This window comes from Vulpes lagopus, chromosome 1 (assembly GCF_018345385.1).
Source record: "Vulpes lagopus strain Blue_001 chromosome 1, ASM1834538v1, whole genome shotgun sequence".
NCBI classification, from domain to species: domain Eukaryota; kingdom Metazoa; phylum Chordata; class Mammalia; order Carnivora; family Canidae; genus Vulpes; species Vulpes lagopus.
Genome location: NC_054824.1, coordinates 155,335,150 through 155,356,316, shown reverse-complemented (window position 1 = coordinate 155,356,316; position 21,167 = coordinate 155,335,150). Strand labels below are relative to the sequence as shown.

At 45.9% G+C, this 21,167-nt stretch overlaps 1 protein-coding gene across 2 annotated transcripts; it reads left to right on the top strand.

The window, feature by feature from the left end:
• Nucleotides 1-858: 858 nt before the first annotated feature.
• CREG1 (cellular repressor of E1A stimulated genes 1) lies at nucleotides 859-11,482 on the top strand. 2 transcript variants are annotated; one of them, XM_041772467.1, is made up of 4 exons: nucleotides 863-1,261; nucleotides 5,201-5,320; nucleotides 6,365-6,549; nucleotides 10,175-11,482. In XM_041772467.1, the coding sequence occupies exons 1-4, from the start codon at nucleotides 908-910 to the stop codon at nucleotides 10,176-10,178; spliced, it is 663 nt and encodes a 220-aa protein (XP_041628401.1). In that variant the 5' UTR covers nucleotides 863-907; the 3' UTR covers nucleotides 10,179-11,482. The 2 variants fall into 2 exon arrangements, with proteins under 2 accessions (XP_041628410.1, XP_041628401.1); XM_041772476.1 differs by lacking the exon at nucleotides 10,175-11,482 and having other exon boundaries at nucleotides 859-1,261; nucleotides 6,365-6,553.
• Nucleotides 11,483-21,167: the final 9,685 nt, after the last annotated feature.

Genomic DNA, 21,167 nt, shown 5'->3' with positions numbered 1-21,167 from the left:
TTACAGGTATAAAGAATGTAGGTCAGGTGGCTGAGCTCATTTACCAGTTCCCATATTATAATGAGAAGGCAGACACGCCTGAAAAAATGGATCCAAACCCGAGTGAGGTAGCCATGCCCACAACCGAGGGAAGGGTGGTGGGGCATAGGGGAGGGATGCCCCAAATGCTCCTCCTGGAAGAAGATTCTTAGCAGGAGCAAGAGAGAAATGCTATTTACGTGGCGTGGGAGGGTCAGTAAGGGTGAGAAATCTGTGAAATCACTGACCCCTCTGATGACTCAACAGGTCCCAAGCTGGTTTCAGTAAGTTCAAATTTGTGCATGGGATACCGAGGGTAGACTGTCAATCCCCTAGCGGCTGTGTCCAAAGGTATTTTTAAAAGGGGTGTGTGTGTGCAGCCAGCAGTCTTCTCCTAACAGGACGATTTCCATGTTCCATCTACCAAACAAAGCAAACTTCACATTTGGGACAACGTCACGGTCCTTAAAGAGCGGCGGTGGGGAGAGGCGCCCGGGAGGCTCGGTGGGAACGCGTCTGATTTCGGCTGAGGTCACGATCTTGGGGTGCTGGGAGCAAGCCGCTCAGCGGGGAGCCTGCTTCTTCCTCTCCCGCCGCCCTAGAAACGCCCTCTCTCTCTCTCTCTCTCTCTCTCTCGCAAATAAATAAATTAAAAAAAAAAAAAAAAAGCGCGTCTGGGCGGCAGCCGCTGGGAGCCGGACAAACAAGCGGGCTCCGCGCAGGTGGCCGGGCGCACAGAGGGCCCCGCCCCCTCCGCTCCCGGACTCCTGATTGGCCCCCTCGGAGGGGGCGGGGCCGGCCCGCGCCGCGGGGGGCGGGGCCAGCGGCGCCGGCTCACCCTCGACCCCTGGAGGTCGCGGCGCTTTGGGCCGTCGCCGCAGTCGTCGTCATGGCCGGCCGGGCCCGCGGGTCCGCGCGCTCGCTGCTCGCCGCCCTGCTGGCGCCGGCGCTGGCGGCGCTGCTCGTGTCGCCGGCGCGGGGCCGGGGCGGCCGGGGTCACGGGGACTGGGACGCCGCCGCGCAGCTGCCCCCGCTGCCGCCCCGCGAAGACGCGGCGCGCGTGGCCCGCTTCGTGACGCACGTGTGCGACTGGGGCGCGCTGGCCTCGCTGTCCACCGACCCCGCGGTGCGCGGCTGGGCCTTCGCCGACGTCCTCTCGCTCAGCGACGGGCCCCCGGGCGCGGGCAGCGGCGTGCCCTACTTCTACCTGAGCCCGCTGCAGCAGTTGGTGGGCAACCTGCAGGTGAGCCGCGGCCGCGGGGCCCAGGGTCGGCGCTGGCGGGGGGCGGGGGGCACCCGGAGGGGAGCGTGTGCACGCGCCGCGGAGCCCAGCCTCCTACCTCCCGGCCCCGCGTTGGGAGAGCAGCGTTCTTCCCCCCCCCCCCCCACACAAAGATTTAATTTATTTATTCATGAGAGAGGCAGAGTCACAGGCAGAGGGAGAAGCAGGCTCCATGCGGGGAGCCCGACGTGGGACTCGATCCCGGGTCTCCGGGATCACGCCCTGGGCTGAACCGCTGAGCCACCCGGGCTGCCCCGCAGCGTTCTGTCCGCCACCGAGTGCGGGAATTCCACGCACGCCCCCGCCGCGCGGCTGAATTCTTTGCCAGCACCTACCCGGAGGACCTCTCGCCCCTGGGTCGCCCCGGGGCACGGTTGTGGTGTTCTAGACTTTCACAAGGCCTCCCCTTCTCCTGAGTTAAGAATCTGCCTTTCAGCAGCAGGGAGCGAATACACAACGTCGTGAGCGACTAATGCAGCTTTTAGGACTCCTGTGCACACTGCCTTCCCTGGAAAGGAGCAGAACTGATGTTATGAGGCCTAGGGCTCAGCCTGTGCCCAGCTTTGGTGGCAGGGCGGTGCTTACAAGCCCCTGGTGGATCCCTGCTGTCCCAAGAGTGGTGTCACACAGCTCTACCGCCCGAGGGGCTCCAGCCACAGAGTCTAGGAGTGGGCTGCAGATGAACTTGAGGCTTGGATAGGTTGAGTGACTTGCCCAGAGCCTGTAGCCAAACTGGAATTTTATGTCAAGTCTGTCTGCCTTCAAAATACGGACCACAGGAATAGTGGCACGAGAGCTGCATATGTCCCACAGAACGGATTTCTTTGGCTGACACAGAGTTCCGTTTGTTTTTTAAATAAATCCTAGTTACAGGAGTCCCCCCTTATCCACAGTTACACTTAGTGATTTCAGCTACCTGCAGTCAGCTGTATTTCAGAGGCACGTGATTCTCCTGAGGTACTGGCGGATAGTAGTAGCTTAGTGCTAGGTCACAAAGCCTACCCTGATTCACCTGATCCGATAGATATCTGATCACATCTCAGCATTATCATCAGAATAGTGACTACAGGACACTAAGGTATTTTGAGAGAGAGTGAGCATATTCACCCAACATTTATTACAGTATATTGTTATAATTGTTCTATTTTATTACTAGTTATTGTTGCCAGTCTCCTACTATGACTGATTTATAAATTAAAACTTTATCATAGGGTTGTGTGTGTATAGGAAAAAGCATAGTCTGTATAAGGTTCAGTACTCTCCAAGGTTTCAGGCATCCACAGGGGGTCTTGGATTGTATTCCCTGTGGGTAAGGTGGGGAGAGGCTAGTGTAGTTACTAACATTCAAAAATTGAGATTTCAATGACAAATCTAAGTTTCTAGTTTCTTGGAAGATCTGTACCTCCGAGGACCCGAATTCTCTGAGCAAAAACAAACTGCTGCTCTTTAAGACACACGCACCTCCTCGTTCACCCTTTTCTTATTCCCCACCCACCCCACTCTCAGACATTTGCCCAAAGCAAGCTCATTCAGTGAGCAATGCTCAACCTTGGCTGCAAACACGGTCATCTGGGAATACTTTAAAAAATACAGTACCGGGATATTTTATTAAAAACACATTTTAGGGGATCCCTGGGTGGCTCAGCAGTTTAGCACCTGCCTTTGGCCCAGGGTGTGATCCTGGAGTCCCGGGATTGAGTCCCAAATCGGGCTCCCTGCATGGAGCCTGCTTCTCCCTCTGCCTGTGTCTCTGCTCTCTCTCTGTGTGTCTTTCATGAATAAATAAATAAAATCTTTTTTAAAAAACCACACATTTGGGCAGCCCGGGTGGCTCAGCGGTTTAGCGCCACCTTCAGGTCCAGGGCGTGATCCTGGAGACCTAGGATCGAGTCCCACATCAGGCTCCCTGCACCGAGCCTGCTTCTCCCTCTACCTGCCTCTCTCTCTCTCTCTCTCTCTCTCTCTGTCTCATGAATAAATAAATACAATCTTTAAAAAGATTAAATTATTTATTTTTTTTTAAAAAGATTAAAATTTAAAAAAAGGTTTAAAAAAACCCCACACATTTTATTAAAAAACAGCTCCCCAATCCCTCCCTGATGCTTCTAATGAGGGAGAGAAATTGAAAACCACTGTATGCAAGATTATATTTAAACCCATGCTGATGTGGTCGTCTGCTCTGTTGGAAGGATGAAAACTAAGACTCAGAGGTGTGGGAATCACCTGTAACCAGCCACTAATGCCTGCCAGGTCGAACTCCAGCCCCAGTCTTTGACAGGTCTAGAAAGGCAGTGTAAGGAACCTATCCAGGATTGTAGTTCTCCACGATGGCAGTGAAAAGGTGTGGCCACATCAGAATTAGTCTGATTCCGTCAGTTAACCAGTCAGGTTGGTATATACTTTCTACTTTTCCTCCTTTTGACCTCTGTCTTCTCCCTGTCACCCTACCCACCAGATTGACATGAACAAAATACCCCTCAGCATTGCCCTCTGCCCAGAAACCTTTAATAACATCTGGTTGCCTGGAGCTGCATAAGATTCACTTGGGATGTTTTGTTAAAAATACAAATACCAGGGCTGGGAATGGAGCCCAGAAACCAGCATTTTAACAAGTTCTCCATGTATGTGGTTCTTGGAAAGCGCAGACAGATGCCAGGCTACACAGCACAATCCTGACTTCTCAGCTTGGAGTTGAGCCACCCTCACTACCCACTCCCCCCAACCTCTCTCACATCCTCCCCAACCCTCTCAGAGCCTCTCTTTTAAGCAGATTGGGTTTCTCATTACTCAACTCACAACCATGTGCCACATTTTCCCAGTTCTGTTTTTGAAATTCCCTTTACCTTTAATACATCATCCCACTTCTGTCCTGGTTTTGAATATCTTATGAGGCTCTGTGGAGTGTCTGAACGATTCCAGGCTGTGCTGACATCTCTTTGTACTATACTAGACTTTGAATATACCTAACTGATCCATTCGCCTGGCAATTAGTTATATGCCTTCTGACCTCTTGTCATTAGGCGCTAGTTAAGTTTTGTTTATGTCTGACTTTTCCATCCACCAGATCATAAAGTCACAGGGAAAGGAGAGACTTTTTTTTTTTTTTTTTTTTGGTCTCCTATGGCTCCTTGCCCAGTAGTGTACAAACAGTGAGTGTTTAGCTACAGCTACATGATTTCAAGGAGCTTTCTCCATACTCCTCCTTTTGCTAGGTCACCATGAGATAGCAGAATTTGCCACGCGAGCTACTTGGAATTTAAAGCACTAAGCGCAACATGTGAATTTTTCTGTGATCTGTCAACAATGTCTTTGTGAAGCTGATTTCTGAATAAGAAAGAAGAATTTTGCTTGCTTCACACTTTTTTAGTCGAGGCATTCTTACTACTAAAACAGGAACAAACAACTTCTCCAATTTTGAGATCATGTGACGATTTCTGCTAGCATAAGATAACCAAAAGACGTGATTCAGCAACTTTCTTGCTTAAATTGTACAGTTAGCTAGTTGAACAATTGTTTTTATGTACTAGTTGCATATTAAGAGTCTAACCCTTTCGATCTTTCAGTAAAGGCTCTAGAGCAGCCTTGTATTTCAGTGATGCTGTGACAGTCATTTCTCTGGTGACTATGAAACAGATTAAGAGTTTAAGAAAAAAGAGTCTTAAAATAATTCTCACTGAGTCAGTGAATTTTAAAAATGGAACCCTAGCCCCTGCTTCTTGGGGAGGAAACGTCAAGCTCGATCTCTACCCCACTAGAAATTTTCTCAAGTGGTAGGTGGTGTTTTATAATTCACATGGAAGAATATGCAGCTCTAGGGACAGTGTGTACATAACTTATGAAGTTTAGTACCTCTCCAGAGACAGTATCTCACACACAAGGATCTTTATTTTCTCTGTGCAGGAGAATCCACATGCTACGCTGACCATGTCTTTGGCACAGACCAACTTCTGCAGGAAGAAGGGATTTGACCCCCAGAGTCCCCTCTGTGCGCACATAATACTGTCAGGAACTGTCACCAAGGTGAGTAGTTACTCCACGAGAACAGAGACAGGTTTGAGAAGAGCACCATCTATGAACAATGAAAGAAGAGACATTTTAAGTATAAAATGAAAACGATTTGTGATTGAGATACAGTGTTAGAATATGTTCTAGTGTATACTTTCATGAAAAACAAAGGCTTAAATCAGTTGATTTCATATAGGTGTTCAATAAGAACTTAGGCGGAAAATGAAGGATTTTTTGAAGCTGAACAGATATAACAGCTGTTCACCTCCTATGTGAGGAACATCTGTTCAACCAGAGCTCTCTGCCCCTGGCAGTGTTGTACACACACAGTATCTCGCATGTGTGGGTTCCTTGTCTCCATATTTTGCCAGTGACTCAGGGCAGAGAACATACCATGGAAGCTCCAAGAGGGGTACCCGTTACTAAATACTAGACATGAATTTAGGCAGTGGGGTGAATGCTGCAGGGCAGAGGGCAAGGTATCACAGCTGATAATTGCCGGGCCAGCAGATCTGCTTTTTGACCTTATCTCTCATGACAACCTCAGACAAGTTAGATTAATGGTCTGGAAATTCTGTGTGGATACATCTCTGTGGCTGCGTTTCATGAACAGGAGGTGGGGGATGGGCAGCAAATGCTCTTGAGGTCCACTGCACTTTTTCCAGAGACTTCTGTCCTCTCTGGATTTGCATCTCCATGTTTAACATCTGCTTATTATAGGATATGTGTGCTGACGTAACACAACGAAAGCACCTGAACACTTTATTATATGCCACGTGTTGGTTCTCTGATAGCTCAGAGTGACTATGGAGCAACAGAAGTTGGTGCTTGTGATGCTTTCCCACCTCAGTTTTTGTACCACACACACCTGAATGCTCGGATGTTGTCCGCTTACCTTTATGATTCCTTCATTTTCTCCTGATTCCTGAAGTTTCAGATCAGGATTTGTAACTGAATAAACTTTTCAGGATGTGTAGGATGCTAGGATCACCTATCCTAAGCAGGTGAGGAAACCAAGTGTTGCTGCTATGAGTTGCTCACGTCATTTATGTCCCTCAGGTGAATCAGACGGAAATGGACTTTGCCAAGCATTCACTGTTTGTCCGACACCCTGAAATGAAGACCTGGCCTTCCAGCCATAATTGGTTCTTTGCCAAGTTGAATATAACCAACATCTGGGTCCTGGACTACTTTGGTGGACCAAAAATAGTGACACCTGAAGAATATTATAATGTCACAGTTCAGTAAGTGTTTGCACATCTTTCTAATACTGCAACTTTTATCAGCGGTCCTCAATCTTTTAAAGCAAGGGGAGGGGTCTCAGCTGCTTTCTGTACCATGGACCGACCCTTTTGGCAAGTTGGTAAAGCCTATTACCCCCATCAAAATAATATTTTTAGAATAATATTTAAATAATATTTAAAATGTATAAAATACACAGGAAATACATTGTAAACCAACTCTATTGAAATACATTTATAAAAATATTTTATTTATTTATTTTAAAGATTTTATTTATTTATTCATGAGAGACGCACAGAGAGGCAGAGACATAGGCAGAGGGAGAAGCAGGCTCTATGCAGGGAGCCCGATGTGGGACTTGATCCTGGGTTCCCAGGATCACACCCTGGGCTGAAGGCGGCGCTAAACTGCTAAGCCACCTGGGCTGTCCTAAAAGAATATTTTTAAATGTGTAGTATAGTAATACGTTGATGACTTAATGAACATATTAAATAAGGTTTAATGGTGCGTCTATAACATTACTACACTATTTTCTGAATAGCGAGGACTGAATATTTTCAGGCATCTGCGACGACTCTTAACACAATATGAGTGTGATTTCTTTATTTCTGTTGGTGACAGTCACAGATATGCTATCACCACTGAGGTTTGTTGCCTACAATCATCATTGAAGGAAATGATACACTTCAATTAGAGCTTAATGAAAATGAAAATACTTTTTTCCATCCAAGTTCACAAACCCCCAAGCTCTGCCTACAGGCTTGCACAGCAGGTTGAGACCTTGTTTTAAAGCAATGCTCTGGGGCCCTGGCTGGCCTGTGATGGCATTTTCCCATGAGAATCAGACTCTGAATGGTCCACATCTGAGTCTGAGCACACAGCCCCGTGCACATCCACCCCAGTGCTGTGAGTGCTGAGGGGCCATAGGGGGCACCCAGCAGGAGTGGGGTGGGGGGCAGTCAACAACCAAGGGGCCCCAGGAAAGAATGAAGAAGATAACCTGAAGATGGGAAAAGGACAGGGAAGAAGGGTGTGGTTAGATCCTTTGAAATTAGGCCACGGTTTGAATGAAGGAATACAGAGGCCTGCGCTTTTCCCAGGGTCAGTGGCCTCAGCTGCCATCTTCCAGGCCTGGAAACCAGTGATCACAGCAGCAGTAACACTGCTGGTGCGTGCTGAGTGTTTGTTGCTTGCAGGGCACTGTGCTGGCTTGGTGCTGTGCTCTGCTTTGCGCTCATTGAATTCTCCCCATAAGATGCTAGGTAATATTTTTCTTCAGCTGTCAGATGGAGAGCCGATGCACAGAAAAGTAAGAAACTTGCCTGAAGTCTGACAGCCAGTACATGTTGGTGCTGGGATCGAGACCCCAGCATTCTAGCTCTGGGGCCCCCACCTTGCTTCTAACCAGGTTGAGAGCCCATTTTTCTGCTTACCTCTCTGCTAGCTGGCTAGGCTCCTAAACCGATATTATCCATATGATGCACTTCTACCTGTGATGACTGAGTGCTGTTTGCAGAGATCAGGGTGATGATGCTGTCAGACCTGTACACTGTAGCTCATTTGCAGGTCTTAGATTCTCAGTGTTTCATTATTCTGGGTCTTATTCTTTTATAGAAAAGTTCCACACTGAACTCTTGACTTCCTGTCACCATTGCAAATTTCTTCACAGCATAGCTCGGGTTTTACTTATTTATTCATTTGTTCTTCATTCATTCTTTCATTCCCAAACAGGGCCTAGGACAGTGCATGGCTCAGAGCAGGTGCTTAGTAAATACTAGCTACTTGTCAGACTGATAATTTGAGACAAAGATTCTCAGCTTCTTTGTTTGAATAAGGAATCCAGCAGTCATGGCCTTTATTTTGCTTTTGAGCATGCAGGTGAAGAGGCACAGGCTAGTGATTCTCTTCTGGACTGACAAAGCCACCTTACTCTATAGGAATACAGAGGCAGCAATTATAACATTATTACTGGGCAGTGAATTTTTCAGGAGGATGGCCAGTAAGATGACAGGCCCACTATGCAAGGTTAAAGTTTACTTTTACAAGATGTGACAATCTCTGAAGTACAGTTTATTTTTTAAATTTTTATTTATTTATGATAGTCACACAGAGAGAGAGAGAGAGAGAGAGAGGCAGAGACACAGGCAGAGGGAGAAGCAGGCTCCATGCACCAGGAGCCCGATGTGGGACTCGATCCCAGGTCTCCAGGATCACGCCCTGGGCCAAAGGCAGACGCCAAACCGCTGTGCCACCCAGGGATCCCCAGTACAGTTTTTTTTGTATAAATAACATGCCCAAGGGCAATGCTTCCTTTAATAACAAAATAAAAATGTGCTCGCCTGTAAGTCTTTGTATTGAATAAGTGAGTAGAAATCGATAAATTTGAGGTTCCCATTTTATTACACAGACTAGTGAGCCTTTTCTGCAGCTCAGAGATAAGAGGAGGACCAAAGTCTAGACCAGGATATAACTCCTTCTATGCAGGACACCAGAATCCTAGGGAGAGGCAGCCCTAAAGCTGACCTTTAGGAACTCGTCTGACTATTAATCGTCCATTTCAGAGTCCGGGAGTGGGCCCCTCACCATCCCACCCACCTGGTTTGTCATCAGAGCTGTTCAGTAGCTCAGGAGAGAGTGATGTCTGTAAGGGCTGAGAGCCTGCATGCTCGGAGGGAACCACTCCCAGGGGCCTCGTGGGCACTCTGGAGCTTTACCGGATGGCAGCCGTCTTGGCCAGCTTGCCCATGTCAGTTTTGGAAGATGTTATTTCTCTGAATGCCATAAAGCCATCTGCATCTGAAATCTGTTGCATTCAGGTGGAGTCTTATGAAAAGGCTTCGTATAAGTGCCACTTAGTAGGGCTCATATGGGGCCTACTGAATCTGGTTTGGCTCACTGGACTGTTGGGTCCAGGCCACGAGTATATTTGCATGTGGAGTGGAAGGTTTTACTGTCAAACCGCATATTTGCTGAAACCCTTGAGCAGGCCATCCTTCCAAGTATAAGCAGTTGCCTCCTGTCACTGTTAAGTGTGAGCAGCAGGATGCTTGCCCCAGGCTTCATCTCTTCTCTGACATGCCCACAAAGGCACATGTAGTTACAGGTGCAGGTTATAAACTTACCTGGTCTCCCTTACCTGGAGATGGATTTCCTGATAGCCATGGTCAGACTGTCACAGGAAGAGGGATCCCAGCTAGACTCAGTGTGGGAGGGCACTTGCCATGTTACTGCTGTTTTGCTTAATGTTCAGGGCCCCTTCTGTTCTCAACTGCTTTTGTCTTTTAAACCCTCTAAGCTGTCAGGTATCCTCCATGGGATAGCCAGCAGCCACAGTGCTGCGTCCCACAGGCCTCCTACTGGAGCATGTCAACACCACACTCACAGGGCGGGGCTTCTGGCTAAAATGAAGTTTCCAACGCCTCACCCTAAACCTGTTGATACCAGCACTCAGGAATGTGCATAAACTCGGGCAGTTCTTCACTACACTAAAATGACTGAAATTAACTCAAAATCCTAAACTTCTGGATCAGGAGTTTCTCTGATCATTCCCTAGAATGATTAACTTGTAAGATTTGTTAAACTCAGTTTAATGAAATAATCCTTCTTCCTCTCTCTTCCTCTCCCTAGGTGAAGCAAAATACGGCATCTTTAATGACACCCGGGAGGTTGCTTAGGATGGCTCATACTGACCTGAAGGGCTTAGTGTTCCTCTCCAGAACATTTCCCAGATTGATTTGTTTGCTTTGCTTGCTTGCTTACTTACAAAATCAAGTTGGACTATTCCTGGATTTCTTGGAAGATGTGGTTGCTAGACTTTTCTTTTCCTTTTTTTTTTTTGCAAATTTTGAAGCCATTTTCATAGAGGGGTGTCTTTCATTATGATCAAGGAAATCTTGTTCCATTAGTTCCAAATGGAAATGCTCCAGTTTTCCAAAGGTACTCCTTGAAGAGGAGCAGGTGCCAGATTTAGATTGCCCATTGGCATTTGAAGGTACTCAAAAATGTATCCTTACTTCCTGGGAGAGGTTCAGGGAGAGGTCCTCACTTATCCATGGCCACACCTGAGCTGCCTGTGCCTGTCCGGCGGCCTGTGTTACCGTGCACCCACATGTGCACAGCCATGTCAAATCGTGGTAAGACACAAATGGGACTTCCTCTTTGTGGTCCATGTGTGTCTGACAGTCTGGGTGGTGTTGGTCCCACAGAGGGCAAAACTATTTCTTATGAAGAACTTTTTTTTTTTTCCACTTTTCAAGTCTAAAGTGATAGTTACCTAGAACAGAAGTTCGTAAAACTTTTCCTGAATTTGATTTCCCCACCTAAGTGGACACTGTATAATCTGTGTCTTCACCCAAAACACACACCTACATATAGGTACACATTATTTTATTTTATTTTTTGCCCCCAAATGGGCTTGCAAAAGAAAAAAGGATGCAGGAAATTTCGTGTAAGTAATTTCTGGTGTTCTTTTGTAAGTAAAGTTTATCGGACATAGACCAGCCTAAGCCAAGCCTATAACCTGCTGCCCCCAACTGCACTGTAGCTTTTTAAAATAATGCTGCTCTCAGCAGTGGGCTCAGCTCTCTAAATCTTTAAATGGCTGCCATGCTGTTACTACCTAATTGGGTCATGAGAGAGAAGATAAGGTTAAAAAAAAATCACAATTCTTCAGAAAAGAAGGAACTGTTTCATATTATTACCTATATACATGATTTCAGAAGATGATGGAAGGTCCCTCCTAAAGAGGGGTGTCAGGAACCAAGCTGCCAAATCCTTAAATGGCTAAGAAAAGAAGATGAATATGAGTTCTGTTTTAAAACTACAAAATGAGCCTAAAATCCAGCAAACAGCTTCTGTTTAAGAAAAATGATTTACATTAAACTTGGTAAAATAGGTTTTTCACTCAAAATAATTAAAAGCATTATTTTCATGAAATGTGTTGGATTTATTTTCTTAAACAGATGTTAATATTATACTTTCATTGCTGTCAAAAGCCTTTTGCATTTCTATTTTAGCATGATGTTAAATCACCTATTGGCTGTTTCAGAGCTTACAGTGAATAATTTGACCCTTTCCCATTGGTAAACAGCTCATGGTGTCCTACAATTTGGGGGATGGCCAGAATGCAGCGTTCATCAAGGGGCTTCCCATGGTGTCTCCGGTGCCAAGGTACCTTGTGATAGAATTAGGTTGAGGGTGTATATCTCTATTTCTCCCTTTACTCACTGATTGTGAGTTTTATATTCATTGATACCATATAAGAACATATTCAGGTAAGATCCAATTTGGAAAGTCAACTATGTTTTTTTAGTAGGTGCTGGAGATTCCTTCATGATTGAGATTATGTCTGTTATGTCTGAGTGACCAGCAGAGGTCACTTTAGACCACTTTTTCTGGAGATGCAGGCTTCCTGTCCGCATCAGGTCCCTAAGAATGACACCATGGGCCAGGTTAGGGGTGGATGGCCTTGATGAGATGACACTGGGGGTAAAGGCAGCCCAGCAGGGGCAGGAGAAAAAACAGAGGCTTGGTCTGCTGCTGCTGCCATGCTTTCATGGCTTTACTACTTCTTCCATGTCATTTGTTTCAGGTCCCTTTGCACCCCACCTGTGGCAGAAGAGAGACCGAGCTCTTCCTTTACCAGATAGGGGATGAGTGTTTCAGATCAAGACTGGCTTTGGCACAGAGAGCAAGGCAGGCCCTGATCAAGAAGAGAATTAAAATAGGGAGCGACTGCAGAGCATAAAACTACTGTGCCCACCTGGCTGTCTGGTGGATATCGTCTTGGCTTTCGGTCTGTGCTTAGTAGGTCAAGGCTGTTTGTCTTTACCAGGCCATGGGCAATAATTAGCGTTTTTTTTTTTTTTTTTTTTTTTCCTGTCTCCTAGTTCAGGTTCAGATTCCTTGGAGGCATGGGAGTGGGGTGGAGAATAGTCCTTTATGAAATGAGGCAGGGTTCAATGAAATCAGTGCATAAATAATCTGATTTGGTGTAGTTCATGTCACCCCTCCCTTCTTAGTAATATTCAGACTGCAGGTCACAAAGTAATCGAAGAGCAGAGTCTACTTTCCTATAATGGGGCATGTTTTCAGTTTGACTAATGAAAATAATAGTGTTCTACTGTTGTGCAAAGCAGGTAGGTCAATATTTCTTAGGGGAATTCCAAACTGTCACTTCAGAGCCAAACACTCGAGAACGAATATTCATCTGAGAAGACCATTATAACTTAAGTCCTTTTTGGAATCAAACAAGGTATAAATCAACCAACAAAACTTGATCTTTTTCTAAGCTTTTTTCTTTACTACTTATTGTAAGATACATATATCTGTATGGAAATTTTTTTTAAAGTCTAAAAGTCCATAATCTCAGCCGTCAGCATGGTGCTAATATTTTGATGTGTTCGCTTCCCATTTTTGCATCCGTGCGATTTTTAAATGGAATCAAAAAAAAAAATGGAATCAAGATCATGCTGTACACGGATCGTATATCACTAATCATAAGCGTGTTCTGTTACCAGGAACCACGCACGAGGATGGCTAGAACGGCCGCAGAGAATTTCATGAGCACGGGCTCCCCCCGGCTCCCCAGTAATGGTCTGTATTAGCGCGCTGCTGCCGGGGACAGGAACCCTCCTCAAAGCAGCTCAGGCAAAAAGAGGAGCCCATTGATCTTAAAATATTCCTTCAGAACTGCCTTCATCTCCTGGCTCCTCTTTGCACTGCGTTGGTTTTAATTGCAGCCAATTTAATCTCACAGCAAAGAGGGCCCATCTTTCCTGGTGAGAGAGCGGGTCCTGCAGGATCGCGGCTCGGGGAGGGGGCGGCGCTTGTCGGCTGCGCCGGGTCACGTGCCCTGCCCCGCGGCTGGGGGGTGGGGTGGGGGGAGGGGGCGCTCGGCGCCCGCAGAACCGTGGGGGCCCGCGGGGACCCGCCAATTCCGAGGCTGGGCTCCTGAAAGGAGCGGAAAGTTGGGCTAACGAAAGGACACTGGACACACAGAAGCTAAGTGCTGTTTTCACTTTCTCCAGTTTTTCTGCCTGTAAGTGACTTCCGATCCTGTCTGCTGTGAGAAAGCTCTTCATGCACAGAATATATTCCACTGCTCGGTTTATTTCCTTAGAGAGATGCCCAGAACTGGAATTACCGAGCCAAGAGCTGTCAGTACTCGTTCCAGGTTGCTCCTAAGACTTTTTTGTCAATTAGTCCTGCAAATGTCATATGATCGTGCACACCCAGGGCACTGAATTTGACAGGTAAAAATAGAATTATTTTAATTGACAACTCTTAGGTTGCTGTTAACATTAGACATTGGAAAACCCAGATACTAGCTGCTTTTCTTTCCTTTGCTTCAAATATCAGTTGGCAACTCATAGGTTGACTTTTCTCAAAAATAAAAGGATTGTCCTAGGACTTAATTTTACAAAATAAGTTCCTGTGCAGTATTTTGTCTCATCCTTGCAACAAACCCAAGAGGGAGACAGGACACACATTATTTTCCTTCCTTCGGGAGGCAATTGGAGTCCCCAGAGAGTTAGCTGGGAGGCATTCACACTGTCACATGTCGGACAAGGTGACATGAACCCTTCAATGGCAGGTTCATAGGGATCCTTTGAAGAAATGTCTTTCCACCTGTATTAGAGGTGTGTGGTAAAGAAATGGCACAGGTCAGGGGCACCTGGGTGGTGGAATCAGTTCAGCATCAGACCCTTAGTTTCAGCTCAGGTGGTGATCTCAGCATCATGACATTGAGCCCTGTGTTGGACTCTGTGCTTGAGACTCTCCCTTTTCCCTTACCCCTCTCCACCACCACCCTGCTCCCCCCTCCCCTCTCTCAAATAAATAAATCTTAAAAAAATAAAAAAAGGAAATGGCAAAGGTCACTTGTAAGAAAAGTCCAGATTTCACAGGCAGCACACTGACTTCTTTTGGGGCAGGCAGTGTCAAGCACAGGAAAGGGTGTCAGCTCTGTATGCTCAAATCCCAGCTCAGCCACTTAGCCAAGTGGCCTTAGGCAAGTGCTCTACTAGAGGTCCCCTCTGTCAGTTGGAGATGATCTCTAGGATGGGTGGCGATTAATTGGCATTAGTTAATCTCCATCATGGTGTGAGATAGCCTGAGGCCACCCATTACCTGGATGAGCTGATCAGGCTATAGAGGAGCAAAGAACTTAAGTTATTTTCTTGGTAATACCTCTGCAAGGTCATACTAGTCATGCATCAGTCACTGGTCTCCACTGTGCTTTGGGGGAAACCCTCCTTCACCACGTGTTAGCTGTGTACCATGTCCAATCATTGGACAAATGAGAACTCTGGGGTCCTGTGGTAAAACCTGATAAGAGCTCAGGCCTACCAGGCTAGGAGCAGAAGAGCCTGGGGACTGCAGTTTGACATGACAATGGTTAGAGGTCCCTGACAAGCTGCCTTGAACTGCCCAGGGAAGGTCACCCAGAGCAGGAAAATCCTGTTCAATCCTCGCATGCCAGGGCCAGACCAGTTGCTCTGCTGGAATTTGTCTATTTTAACTTCCTTACCTTTCTCTTAAGCTGGTGACCATCCAAAGGAACTGCAAAGTTCTCATGTGAGAACCCACCTGTCCTGGCCTAGCAGTCCCCAGAAGTGGACTTCCCTCAGACTTACTCCTCGAGTGGGAGGACACAGGCCTGGATTGGTGTGGGGGTGAGTTGGGCCATGGCCAGGGTTGGCCAAGAGAGGACTTCCAAGCCACCAGCTGCCTCCATTCCATGCAAGCCCATTGGTCCTTCCCCGTTGCAAATGATCAAAATGTGGTCTGCACGAGGTCAGAGCCACTCCAGTGCTATAAGATGGAGCAGAGCCCTGCAAACTGGTGGTAAATGGTGAAGACCTAATTGACTTTATTGAATGATTCATGAATCAGGCAGCGTCTCATCCAGCAAGTGGAGAGGAGCTCGCAGGAGCTATACACAATGGGAGGCTTTTACAGGCAGAACGAGGCAGGGACAAGGAAAGAGAGGATTATCTCATCTTTCTTTGGGGGAAGAAAAGGGCCTGTGTGCAGATTACCTCACTGGTACTGACCAGAAGATTTCAGCCTGACCAGTTAAGACTATGTTCCTGGAGAAGGTTGAAACTATAAATGGTTACGTATCAAGCCTTGGTTTGGTGATGTGGGTTTAGTACAAGTGACTCCATTTTGGGCCTGTTGTGGTTTCTTTTAACACCCTCATGTGGAAGCCTGGACACAAGGCAGTCACTGGTTTGCTCCCATAGTCAAAATGGTGCAGGGGGTAGATAACAGCAGGTACAGCTAAAATGGGAGGGACATTTAAGAGGCAGGAATAATTGTACGTGAATATAATTCCCAGCTAGAAGTCAACATGTGAGGGCCATTTAGTTTACCCTTCCATCTTTTTTTTTGAAGACGAGAAGAAGTGTTTTATATTTTTAATGCTTTGGTCATAAATGCAAATAAAGACAATCACTTTTTATCTAACAAATACTGAACTTCAAATATGTACAAGGCACTATACCAGGTCGCATGAGACAAGGCAGCCCTCACAAGCTGCTTTCTTGATGGAGGAACCCACAATATCTCTATTTCTCAAGATATTTTTTAGTCTCAAGTAATAAAAAAATCCACCTTGGCATCCAGCCCCTTCATCTTGCAGCTGAGGACACCAGGCCCAAGGGAGGTAAAGTGATTTGGTCAAGGCCCCACAGCAAGTCAAGGTCAGAGCTAGGGGCCAGCTCCTAGGTTTGTGCATTCCATGGAGACAGCTCTCAGTGGCACCACACTGAGGGGAACACCACTTGGTAGAGTCAGAGGAGGGGATGAGCCCCGGCAGAGGTGAGGAATTTGCTACAAATATCCATTGCTCACACATAATTATGGCCTGGGCTCTCAGATGCCCTGATGTCTCAGGGTTGGAAGCTTGCCCATTGCAAATGATGATTTTGTGTTTGCTCAGATGTGCAGGAATGGACTTGCTAGGTGTTCTGTGGCTAAACGCATCACCTCCACCAGCCCAGGAACTGGAACCACGTGTTTGTAATGCACACAAGGCAGATGCACTGTCTTCCCACCTGATGCTCAAGAACTTTTTTTTTTTTTAAAGATTTTATTTATTTATTCATGAGACACACACACACACACACACACACACACAGACTGGCAGAGACACAGGCAGAGGGAGAAGCAGGCTCCGCCAGGGAGCCCAATTCTTGATCCTGGGTCTCTAGGATCACACCCTGGGCCGAAGGCAGAGCTAAACTGGTGAGCCACTGGGGCTGCCCTGCTCCGGGGTGGGGGGAATCTCCCTCCTTCCAGAGGACTTGTCCATACCACCCCACCATCAACAACTCTCCTTTTCACTCCTCAGGACTCCTGTCATTCCTGGAAAGACTTTGCACACAGGATCTGCCCCCAAACATTTAATGACCCCCTGGAGTCCTTTCCCCAGGCAATGGTGGGGACTGTCACCTCCCCTGAATGATGTAAAAGGAACCAATTCTTCCCAACACCTTCTATTCCGGGCACATAAATCATTTTATCATTCCTCCAATCACCCACTGTTGGCCAACCAGCTAGTAAATGGTAGGACTGGAACTTGAAGCTGGGGCTGGCTGTTCTACAGCTCATGTTCTTCCAACCAGCACCCAGAAAACCTGAGTTACAGTCCTGATCTGGCCACTCACTGGCCTTGTGACCTCGAGCAAATTACCTCATTTTTCTGAGTGTGTTTCCTTAAGTATGAAATGAAAACTGCATACCAATGTTTACTACCTTACTGAGTCATCATGAAGATTAAATCTGACATATATGTGAAAGTGACACATGCATGTAGGCATCTCCATTAAAGCAGAAACAGTCCTTTTAAAGTGGAAGCTCCTTGACTGTCAACAGCAATACGCAGTTAGAATTCTTCTCCTCCCTTGATAGCATCTCTTCAATTTTATCGAAACCCAACTTGTTTCTGCCATCCCTTGCCACCTTTGAAAATCTTTTATATCTTCATACAGTCTTCTCATTTCTTTCTTTCTTGTGTGTTTGGAGACTAGGCATACTTTTTCTCACTTATGTCTCATTAAAGAAACAAAATTTTGTGGCTGAATTTTCTTAGGGACAAATAATTTGAGGTGTGGGAAAGGGCCCATTAGGTAAAACTCTCAAAAAGTGGACGCAGCAAAATTGTGAATTGGCAAGCACGTCTTTGGTGGCCATGCATTTTCAGCATCTGTAATAGTCAAGACCATGTCAATTGTAAGGTACAGAATCAAAGTCATATAGCTTAAGAAAAAGTTACTGCCTCATGAAATGGAAAAGCCTTTGGGCAAGCCTTTAGGTATGGCACGATCCAGGTTGTCAATGGATGCAGTAAGTGTTTTGTTTTTACACATCTCGTTTGCTCTCCTCTCGGTTGGCTTCATTCCCAGGCAAGCTTCCTCCATCTGATAAGAAAGAAAAATAGATACTGGGGTGCTGGGTGGCTCAGTCGGTTAAGCATCTGACTCTTAGTTTCGGCTCAGGTCATGATCTCACAGTTGTGGGATGGAGCCCTGCATCAGGCTCTGTGCTCAGCATGGAGTCGGCTTCATATTTTCTCTCTCTCTCACTCACTCACTCACTCACTCTCAAATAAGTAAATAAAACCTTTAAAAAAAAAGAAATAGGGGTGCCTGGGTGGCTCAATGGTTGAGCGTCTGCCTATGGCTCAGGTCATGATCCCTGGGTCCTGGGATTGAGTCCCACATTGGGCTCCCCAGAGGGAGCCTGCTTCTCCCTCTGCTATGTCTCTACCTCTCTCTCTATGTCTTTCATGAATAAATAAATAAATAATCTTTGAAAGAAAGAAAGAAAGAAAGAAAGAAAGAAAGAAAGAAAGAAAGAAAGAACCATACCTCTTCCTTCACAGATGAAGAAGAAAGGAGCACCTTTTCTAATAGCTCTTCTTTGGGAGACAGGATCATGAAATGGCCTCCAAAATTTCCACACTTTGGTGTATATGCCCTACATAATCTCCTTGATTGTGGTAAGGACCTGTGAATATGATGAGATATCACTCCTGTGATTCTGTGATTCTGTTGTTATCCTGGGTGGGCCTGACCTAATCAGGAAAACCCTTTAAACACAGAGTTTTCTCAAGCTGGTTGCAGAAGTCAGAGATATGCTCTAATTGGCCTGGGAAAAGGCAAAAATCCATATTGTGAACTGTCTTTGGGGCCACATTCAAGTAACTACAGGTGTTCTCTAGGATCTGAGAGCAGTCTTGGCCAATAATTAGAAAGAAAATTGGGATCTCAGTTCTATATTTCTAAGAGAATAAATTTTGCCAACAACCGTTGACCTTAGAACAGGTTCCTGAGCCTCAGATGAGAACTGCCACTCCAGCCAACGTCTCTTGATTTCAGCCTCATAGGGACCTGAGTGGAGAGTCTAGTCATATTGTTTTTGGATTTCTGACCAACATTACTGTGAGATAATAAATTTGTGTTATGTTCAGCCACCAAGCTTGTGACAATCTGTTATGCAGCAATAGAAAGCTAATGCGATGTCCAAACACTCAATGTCTAAGTTAGGATTACTTGGTTGCAACAAGAGCCCACTTAGTAATTTAGGAAGAAAGGAAATTTACTGGACTAGTGTTCATAGAGCATGAACATGAGCAGTTCTTGGGATGGATCCAAACAGAAGAAGTGAACAGGGGGTGTTTCCAGGTCCTGTCTTGCTCTTTCCATATGTGAATTTCATCAAGACTGTAACCAAGGGAGAGTTGTTGGTTCTTCAAAACAAAATGGATGAAGTGACAACCACAGCATGGCTGAATAAGACATCCCTTATTCACGTGTCACCCTTAATAAAAATTTGCCTCCATCCATGGACAGAAGTGCCATTGTGGGAGCTATGGGATTCAGCAGCATATGCCAAGGGACCTGGGAGCAATCTTGCCCACCTATGCAGCAGGTGATAGGCCTAAGGACCTCAGTCCCACCTGTGAACCCTACGATGGCCCGTGAACCCTACGATGGCCCGTGAACCAACTCCTCCCAGCTATCATCCAGAAGCTCCTGGAAAACACTGTCTCAGACAGTGTTTGAGACAACCAATCAATCAGATCAATGCTCTGATTGAACAACAACAACAAAAAACCTGAGTTGGGGTACATTGGGGTGGTTAAGAGGCACAGCTTGAATGTATGTGCATCATCCCTCCCCTGAGGTGGCATGGCTTAGGGCTGAGATCTCTCAGCCCCTGTGATTTCTCCTGTGGGGGAAAGTGAGAGCATGTGAGTAAGAAATCAGCTTCCCTAGCTGTGTGGGATGCTGCTAGAGGCCCAGTTCTCTTTCGTTCCATCCAGAGCACTGCATCATGAGCTACACGACCGAGGGACAGGAAGAGACTGTAGAAGTTGTAGATGGAGGGCATTAAAGGAATGTGGATCCAAGCACTTGGAGGGCATTAAAGGAATGTGGATCCTACTAACTACATTGTGGCTCCATCAAGACACCAGCCCATGAACTGCTGAGGCTGCCTTGCCTATAAATGCCCCCAACTGGCTCACAGGCACCACAGTGCTGTGCATGCCTCCCCACATACCTGGCTCCCTGTGTGCACTCCTGAAGGCAGTAGTGAGTGCAAGTGTTGGCGGATGACTAGTGAGCATGCATAGAAAGCCAACCTGAGTTGGGCCAGGGAGAGACCAGAAACTTAGATTTTGGCATCACCCTCGGGAAAGCACAAGGGAGGCTGTCAGCACTTGGCCTGGTGCGGTATAAGACGGAGAAAAGGCATACAGGTGTATCAATTCTGCCACAAGAGGGAGCAAGGAGTGAGGAGCAGACCTATCCATAGAAGGTTGAGAACATCTCAGAATCCCTAGCAGAGCTGATGGAAGAAGATATTTTCCCCCAAAGGCAGGTAGTAAAGACTGGCCGCTTCAGATGTGTAGACAGCAACACAAGACTTCCAAGGAATGTGAAAAACCAATGAAATATGATGCCACCAAAGGATTACAATAATTTTCCAGTAACTGATTCCAAAGATGGAGATTTGAGTTGTACCTGATAAAGAATTCAAAATAGATAGTTTAAAGAAGCTCACTGAGCTATAAGGAAACACATAAAGACAATTCAATAAAATCAAGAAAATGATAAATGAACAAAATGAGAAGTTTAACAAAGAGAAATGTAAAAAACAAACACATTCTGGAGCTGAAGAATACAATGAATGAAAAAATACAATAAAGAACATCAACAGCAAAGGATATGAAGCAGAAAAGAGAATCTTTGTATTGGAAGACAGGAACTTTGAAATTATGCAGAGAACAAAAAAAAACTGCAGAAAGCTTCTGTGATCTATGAGATGCCAGCAAAAAAAAAAACAAAAAACAAAACAAAACAAAACAAAAAAAACAATTTGTGAATTATTGGAGTCCCAGAAGAGAGGGAGAGGGGGCAGAAAGTTTACTTAAAGAAATAGTAGCCAAGAACTTTCCATATCTGGAGAGAGATTTGGATATCCAAGTTTATGAAGCTCATAGATCATAAACAAATTCAAATTAAAGAGATCTTCTCTGAGATGCATTACAGTAAAACTGTTAAAAAGAAAAGACAAAAAATCTCAAAACAACAAGAGAAAAGAAGTT

Bases quoted from the DNA above. Each gene is read 5' to 3' on its own strand.
- CREG1 (XM_041772467.1), top strand. From the start codon at position 908: ATGGCCGGCCGGGCCCGCGGGTCCGCGCGCTCGCTGCTCGCCGCCCTG. The intron at 1,262-5,200 runs GTGAGCCGCGGC...TTCTCTGTGCAG, and splicing joins AGTTGGTGGGCAACCTGCAG to GAGAATCCACATGCTACGCT. The intron at 5,321-6,364 runs GTGAGTAGTTAC...TATGTCCCTCAG, and splicing joins TGTCAGGAACTGTCACCAAG to GTGAATCAGACGGAAATGGA.